At 34.6% G+C, this 8,154-nt stretch overlaps 1 protein-coding gene and 1 non-coding gene across 4 annotated transcripts; one reads left to right on the forward strand and one right to left on the reverse strand.

Annotated features, from left to right (window-relative positions):
• Positions 1–2,362: 2,362 nt before the first annotated feature.
• Positions 2,363–2,468, reverse strand: LOC145596355 (small nucleolar RNA R71). The gene has a single exon (XR_014103198.1). It is a non-coding gene; the product is annotated as a small nucleolar RNA R71 (small nucleolar RNA).
• A 252-nt stretch (positions 2,469–2,720) lies between these two features.
• Positions 2,721–7,107, forward strand: LOC145593551 (26S proteasome non-ATPase regulatory subunit 4 homolog). Of its 3 annotated transcripts, none has more exons than XM_081649804.1 (5): positions 2,721–2,866; positions 2,979–3,092; positions 3,244–3,349; positions 4,474–4,715; positions 6,852–7,107. In XM_081649804.1, the coding sequence occupies exons 1-4, from the start codon at positions 2,855–2,857 to the stop codon at positions 4,485–4,487; spliced, it is 246 nt and encodes an 81-aa protein (XP_081505930.1). In that variant the 5' UTR covers positions 2,721–2,854; the 3' UTR covers positions 4,488–4,715; positions 6,852–7,107. The 3 variants fall into 3 exon arrangements, with proteins under 3 accessions (XP_081505930.1, XP_081505931.1, XP_081505929.1); XM_081649805.1 differs by having other exon boundaries at positions 3,244–3,340; XM_081649803.1 differs by having other exon boundaries at positions 3,244–4,715.
• The last annotated feature ends 1,047 nt before the right edge of the window (positions 7,108–8,154 follow it).

Consider the following 8,154-nt stretch of genomic DNA (forward strand, 5'->3'; position numbering starts at 1 on the left):
AACTACATATGCATCTAATGGTTAGCTTTATGTATCTTTCTGATGAGTGACATTTATGACACTCATTTGGTCCCTTTTTGGATGCATTCTATTTCATTTTATCTCTCTTTTCTTTAGTTTTCCTTAGTTTTATTCATGTTTTCTTCATTTTATACTTTTTATAGTTAATTTCTCTATTTCATGCATTTTCTAGTTTTGTTATTTTTCTCTTTTACTTGCTTTTTATCATTTGTTTGTAGGTGGTAATTGATTTTCCAAGAATTTCCGAGCTTCCTCTCTATGAGCTTTCATTTTTTTCATGCCTAAAGATGGTGCAAGAAGCTTCAAGTCAAAGGTGGATCCAAGGGCAAGCTTTAAGGCTTTGTATATGCCTTCTTCATGGCTTATACTCTTCAAGAAATTCAAGAAAGTTTCTGCCTACTTTGTCCTCCATCATCATCATCTAGGATGTGTGCACCGCTTGACCTAGGACGAAGAGATGAAGGGGGGAGACCCAGCCAGTTGCGGGCTCACCAAGGTTGTGTGCGGTCGCACATTGGTCGGGTGCGGCCGCACACCTGATGCGTGCGGGCGCACCAATCTGGGTGTGTCCCGTGCGCACCATTCTCTCTCCTCCGAGCGCCCGTACCTACGAGGGTCTATTTTTGGGCGTCAATACCGACCTCCTCTTTGTATATATAGTTATTTCATCCTATTTTAGTAAGAAGTTTTTAGATTGAATTTGATAGTTAGTTTTTGGGAGAATTTTAGAGAGAGAAACTCAAGAATTTTAGAGAGAGAAACTCATGATTTTTGGTGATTGCTTAAGAATTCCTCATTGTTATTGATCTTTAGATCAAAGTTTTGTAAGGATCTTCTTCTTGATTTCAATCCCAAGTTTGATTCTAGTTGATTTCATTTGTTTTCCATGTTATTGATGATTGATTGAAGTTTATTTGATGATTGATTGTAGTTTAATTGATTTTTGATTGATTGTTGGTTTGATCTTTGATTTCAATTATGTTGATGATCAAATTGATGATTGTTGTAGTTTTGATCTTGATTCTTATGGCTAGTGAGTAGTTTTCTAGCTAGGAAAATGGTGAAGCATGTTTGAGTGATGGATTAGAGTAATTTAGGGAGAATTGATGGAGTTAATGATATGATTAAATTTGGTTGATAATTCATGTGCATGTGTGTGATTGATTGAAGTTTGTCCATCTTTGATTATTGCACTAGATTGCATTGTGAGCTTGCTATGATACGGACCATTGATTAGTAACTTGCAATTTCACGATTGAGGTGCTTTGTGACGTTCCCTAGGTAGTGTTTAGCGTAGTTGACGCTAGTTAGACCTCTAGGTGAACTATCTTAGTATGCTCTTTTGGATACATGATGATCTTCCTTCATATCACTTGACTTAGTCGGTTTGACCTCCCAAATTACCATTTTCCATTACAATTACATGTGGATCCATTGCCCTAGTGTCTTTAGATTGATTTCATACAAGTTCTTACATCATTTAACTCTAGCTCTAGTTTCCTTCATAAACCCCCTTTACTTGACTTCGAAATAGCTTGACTTAGGCATTGTGCATTCGACCTCCATTCCTTTGGGTTTGACCTTGACTGACCACTACACTAAATAGGGGTTTGTTAAGTTACAAATTTTGTTTGATTGGGTGGGGTGGTAGCCCAACGACCTACCGTTCTCCTTCCCATCAAAATGGCGCTGTTGCCGGGGATGGTGCTTTAAGTTCATGTTGTTGTTGAGTCTATTTCATTTCATTTGCAAAATACAAAATGATTTTACACTTTAGGCTACACTTGTAGCCGTGCTACTTATATTTTCTTTGAGTTTTGTATGCATAGGTCCCGAAATCGCTCATGTGTTCCCTTTGATCTGGAGATTGAAAGAACACTCTCAAGGAGGAGAGTAGCAAACAAGAATTTGGATTATAGTTCCTCAAGCGAAGAAGAGATTGAACAAGAGCAAGTCATGGGAGAACAACCAAGAGTTTCCTTGAAAGAATTGGGAGTGCCCGGTGCATATAGGTTCGAGAGCGGCATAGCTCCACCTACAACATCGGCAAACGATTTTGAAATTAGGCCGGCAATGATCACCCTAATTGAGAGGAGACAATATAGTGGGGCAAAGAACGAGAGCCCATTGAACCATCTTAAGGAGTTTGAAAAATATTGCAACACGACCAAGGTTAGTGGAGTGTCTAAAGAATTCATCTGCCTTAAGTTGTTCCCTTTCTCCCTCATAGGAAGGTCTTTGGAATGGCTAGACAAAGAGGTGAAGCCCAATTCATTGAGAACTTGGGATGATGTCACTAAAGCTTTCTTGTCCCGTTTCTATCCTCAAAAGAAAACGGCTGAGGCAAGGGCTTTAATTCAAGGATTCAAGCAAAAGCCAAATGAGAGTCTTTATGAAGCATGGGAGAGATTCAAGGAGTACCAAAGAGAATGTCCTCACCACGGAATTCCAACATACACTACTTCAAATCCCTTGGTTTTTGGACGCTATTGGTTCGACGCTGTGTATGGGGTGTCCACGTAAAAATAAATTCCCTCTTATTTTCGACGCTTTTATGTGTCGAATCAGCTATTGACAAGAAAAAGCGTCGACAAATTTGTATGCTTTACACGTGACTCAAGGCAACCCAAGGACAAAAAATAAAAGAAATGTCAAACACTAGCTTATACCCACGAATATACCCAAATTACTCTCTCTCTCTTTCTCTCTCTCTCTCTCTCTCTCTCTAACTCTTACACCATAACACCTCAACACAAATTCCTTCGTCCCTGAAATCCTCGAAATCCTCTTCTTCGATCTTTCAATTTCAGGATTTTCTCTCCTCTTATCAATCATGGTGCTCGAGGTTTTTCCTTCTACTCAATCTCATATTAAATTGCTTCCTAATACGATTTCAAATTAGGGTTTTCAATTTTAAAGACATTCTATTATTCCCCCCTTTTAATTGGAATTTTCAGGCGACTATAATCTGCATCGTCCATTCGGAGTGGATGCGTAATGGTGATTACTCGCACACCATATTTCAAGCTCTTTCTTGTGCTGTTAATGTCATATGCGGCGCTAAAACTCAGGTTTTCTTTCTCTCTCTTCACTTCTTTTAAACCCTAATTTACAATTTGGGGGTTGAATTTGTTATCAATGGTGCTTTTTTTTTTATGAATTTGGTAGTTAATTGTAGATATTACTTGATGGGTTTTGATGTTATTGATTGATTTCGTGTAGTCTAATCCGGAGAACACTGTTGGAATTCTGACTATGGATGGAAAAGGTGTTCGTGTTTTGGTCACTCCTACCAGTGATCTTGGAAAGATATTGGCTTGTATGCACGGTTTGTTTTCGTTTGATATATCATAAATTGATTAACATAAATCTTGATTATGCATGTTATTGAATCTATTGTTGTGAATGCATGATTAGAAAACAAAGAAGTTATATTGAGTTGTTGTGAAATTACATTGATTTTTTTAGTTATTGTGTCGTAGAAAGCCATTGTATCTAAATCTAGGGTTTGGTTGTATGGCGTGTTGGGTGTAGGGGATTTAGTGACAGTTTTAGCTTGCTTACGCTTCAATCATTTCAGGTTTTGGTCTAACTAAGAATCTCAGTTGTTGCAGAATTTCATTCGATTTGTTTTACTACTCAAATATACCTTTTTTCATTTTCTGGGCTGGGTGTCACGCTATGAATTCAGAAGTTGTTTTAATTGGGTTTCAAATTCATAGGATTTCACCAATTGGGCAGAATAAAAATACAATACAATTTTACATGATTGTTTACATTTAGAGATATACCGTGTATAATAGAACAAATGGAGTATTAAAGTGGTGAGTAATTGGTTTTAGATATCTGAGAAAATAAAGAAGCTGCATACATTTCACCATTCCAGCTTTTATCACAATTTTCTTTATTTAACTTAGACTAATCAATCATTTGATGTTGCAGAAGAAAAAAGAACGATGAGCTTTCAAAGCTTTATATGTTTGCATTAAGTTATTATAATAGTATCTGAATTCTGAACCAGCTTTGATCGTATTACCTTGGTTAAAGTACACATACAATAGTTAGAAGTTAGTTTCTGATGTGTGTCATAAATGGCACACATTTGATGAGCATTTAGGTCCTTTTTGTCCTCTTTTCATTGCTTTCTTGCTCAATAAATGCTCGTTTTATGTTTTCTCTCTCTTTTCTACCTTTCAATGGTTTTATAGTATTTTCTCCTTTATTTCTTTTATTTTCGTTATTTTAGTTGTTTTCTCTTTATTTTAGATTTCATAGAATTAGTTTTATTTTATTTTATTTTATTTTATTTTATTTGATTCTTATTTTCATTTCAGTTTCTATTTTCATCGAAATTAGTTAAGATACCAAGCTAAATATCTAAAAATTCTCATAAAAGATGTGTAAGCATTCCTATTTTGGCATGGTGATGAATTGGTTGGTTTTGTTGTGTAGTTTACGATGGCTAGGCACACTTGAGCTTTATTACCATTACCTTAAGGTTTAATCTGTAGCTTGGGATTACGAGCTCAGTAAAATAAGAAGTCAAAATGACACTGTAGCAGAAGTGGCCCCTGTGATAAAGAAGAAATTTAGCCTTAAATAGAGAGTAAGAAGACCCCGGGATTGAACAGATGAGCTTGCTGAGTCTGAAATATTACTAATTATCCTCTCTAAAGAAATTTGTCATCAATGAGGTATGCTGCTGTCTTTTACACATGTTTGTTTTCTCACATGTCTTTGTTTCCTTGTTATTCTGCCTGAATATCTGAAATTGAGGTCCTTATGGTGCTTCATAGTAAGATATTTTATGAAATTTATTGATTCAAGAATGTATTGTTCGATTCTGTAAATGTGCTGGAAAAATTTGTATTTTGTGAAATCGTACAAATCAAAAAAATATAAAACACATAGTAAATGTTATGCTCTTATTTTGGGGTTTCTTGAAAATCAGTTGAGTGATTGGCAGCACTCATTTAGAAAACAATACTCTGCTAAACCTGGTTGGGAATTTTATTGTGAAAGGAATGATTAATTTTGTTAGATACTTAGACATTTGTTAGATATTTAGACTATCCATATTGCTTGATTGCTTGCTACATTGCATCACTATAAATGTGCTAGTGTACTTGAATGACTGATTTGGTCACTTAAACATGATTTAGTGTGATATATGGTGCCTCTTGATAAAACTTGTGGACTAAAATTTGCATCCACAAATAATTTTATTGAAGTAGTATTTAACAAATTATAGAATGTGGTGGCGAAATTAATCTTTCATTCGCGGGAAAGAGTGACTTAGCTGTAGGAAAAGTGCCCCTAGGACTGTAGTTTGTCGTAGTACTTCATTATGTTAACTGTTTTATATACCTCTTTTATCGTCTTCCTCTATTTCCCCTCTAAAAACTTATGTATGCCTAATGCTTGACCATCATTTTGCTTTCATCAGGACAAGCTAATGCTTGACCATTGTTTTTCTTTCTTATTTCCTCTGTTTGTATTTGTTTCTCCTTTCTACCATTCTATGGCTAAATGGCTACTAAACAGACCAGACTTTAGAAGCTTTCCAGTCAAGTACTTCCCAATCCCCATTGATCTATATTTCTCAGTTACAAAAGATGCTATTGAAAGTTTGAAACTATGACTAGATGATTTTCTTAAACATCTCCTTCTAGTGGTTTCCATAATTGTTAATTTGGAAGATTTTCTATAGTTAGGGATGACTGTTTGTGATATACTAAGTGAGACATAATGAAGTTTTATGCCAGTGGTGAATTATTACTATTTCGAGTAGACTTTTTGGGATTAATTTGATCGAATGGTCTGGGTCATTGTTGTGGTAAATTTTAGCTGGAGTCGTATGCCATTTTATATTGTTAATTTTTCATGAGTATCTTTTCAGAAGTACTGATTGGTAACCATATCAATCTCACTCCCATACATATACCTTGTGCTTGCTTATTTGTGTTGCTGTAATCAAATATATACGGAATTGTTTCATCTCATAAAGTTATTCGCTTATTTATTCCTGCAGTGTTTGTATGGAGGGGCACTTTACCTATTATTTATATTATCTAGGACCATCCTCTTTTTTTTTTTTTTTTTTTTTTTTTTTTTTTTTTTTTTTTTTTTTTTTTTTTTTTTTTTATCTTAGCTCTGCATATTCGCCTATTATTTATATTATCTTGGACCAAAAGGCTTATTGCTTATGAATTTTTTAGGGGGTTTATAATTAAATTAATATTGGCTCCATCTTGTTGCCACAGCTTAAGCCGAGTGCAATGCCTTTAAAGCTTATTTACAATTGGTGAATGAAATGGCTATTTTAAGTTGTTAATAATCTGATAGATTATTGTGCTTCAAATGCATCTGAATGCACACAAATTATATCTGATGTGTTAGTATTAGTCATTCTGGTATTAATTCAATTCATCTTGTTAATCAAATTGGTAGAATTTTGGTTCTATCTGATGGGTTTTTATATCTGTTTGATCTGCAATTGTTACAGCCTGTGAAAAAGTTGGGATTCTAAAGGGTGTTAATGTTGTTGCTAGAAGGGTTTGTAGTATTGAATCTGGAAATTCTAATTGGATTAATGAACAGGGAGTTAGTAGTAGTGGTAGTAGTGTAGGTAGGAGGCTTATGAAAAATTTAGTTGGTACCCTGGTATTTGGTTGTGCTCCTCATTCGACTACTGAGTTATCTTCGTATGTGGTGGTTGCTAAAAATGGAAAGATGGAATTATAAGCTTGCGTGTGTATGTGTGTGTGTGTGTGTATAAGCCTATATTGTGTAATGTACTAATTTATACCTTGTATATTATTTTTTTTAAGATTGGAAAAGGCAATGTAGGTGCAAAAAGAGAAAGGCCGGAACACTTGAGCATAATAACAAGCGACTACATCGTCTATAAAGACAGCTATCTATTTTGGTTTTTAGTCTGAATTAATTTGTTTTTTGGTGAAAATTTTTAGTCTTAATTATATTACTGATGTATTTATTTAGGGACAAGCTACTATAATATGGGCGTTTTTTTTTAATTAATTGTGTTGATGTTTTCGTTTATAAATTTGGTAATTTAATTAACTACGTACTCTTATTATTTTTGATTAATTATTGATTTCTTTTTTTAATCTGATCTAGTTATATAGAATATTTGTTTACTTTAATTTTAATTTTATTAATTTAATTTATGATAAATTTAAATAACTATAATGTATGTATGATGGTAATAATTTAATAAAAGGAAAAAAAAAATTTTAAAAAAAAGCTTACAAAAAATTTCTAGACGCTTTTAAATGTCTACATATTTTGCATATTTTCACATTTCAAACGTTTCCCGCCATACCATAGGCTGACACGGATCAACGCAAGACAACAAAAAGCGTCGCTAAATTTGAGTTATGGACATGTAAAAGCGTCGCTAAAAAATTACACAAAGTTGGGAAAATGCTCAAAATTGGTATTTACCGACACTTCGTATATTAGTTTAGACACAAAAAAGCGTCGAAATTCTCGACGCTTTTTTGTGTCCCTCAAAATTCTCGACTCACGGATTCTCGATGCTTTTTAGCAGCGTCGAGAATTTATTTTTCGACGCTTTTTAGCGTCGAAAAAAGAACTAAAAAGCGTCCAAAAAACACGCTTTTTGTAGTAGTGATATCAATTGATCCAAATCTTCTATGGTGGTTTGAGTCCTCAAGGCAAGACATGTCTTGATGGAGGGGCCGGTGGTCCAATCATGAACAAAACCGAAGAAGAAGTTGTGGACATAATAGAGGATGTGGTGACTTACTATAGAGATTAGCATGATGGGGAAAGAGATTCTTCAAGCAAGCAATCTTCGTTGTACTCGGTGGACCATCTCAATGCCATCAACAATCTTTCCTCTCAAATGACAAACTAGGGAAAGGAGATGACGACGATAAAGGCCAAGTTGGAGAGTGTTTCTTCCTCTTCCCAAGCTCCAAATCTTCCCTCCCAAATTAAGGGGAGAGGTACTTCTTCTAACTCTCAAACTCCTTCTACTTCACATAATATGCCTATGGGATGTTTGTTTTGTGATGTATGTGGATCATATGACCATGATTCTAGCAATTGCAACAATGAATGTGTTGATGAGTTTGACAACAATGA

This window comes from Chenopodium album, chromosome 19 (genome assembly GCF_948465745.1).
Source record: "Chenopodium album chromosome 19, dcCheAlbu1.1, whole genome shotgun sequence".
NCBI classification, from domain to species: domain Eukaryota; kingdom Viridiplantae; phylum Streptophyta; class Magnoliopsida; order Caryophyllales; family Amaranthaceae; genus Chenopodium; species Chenopodium album.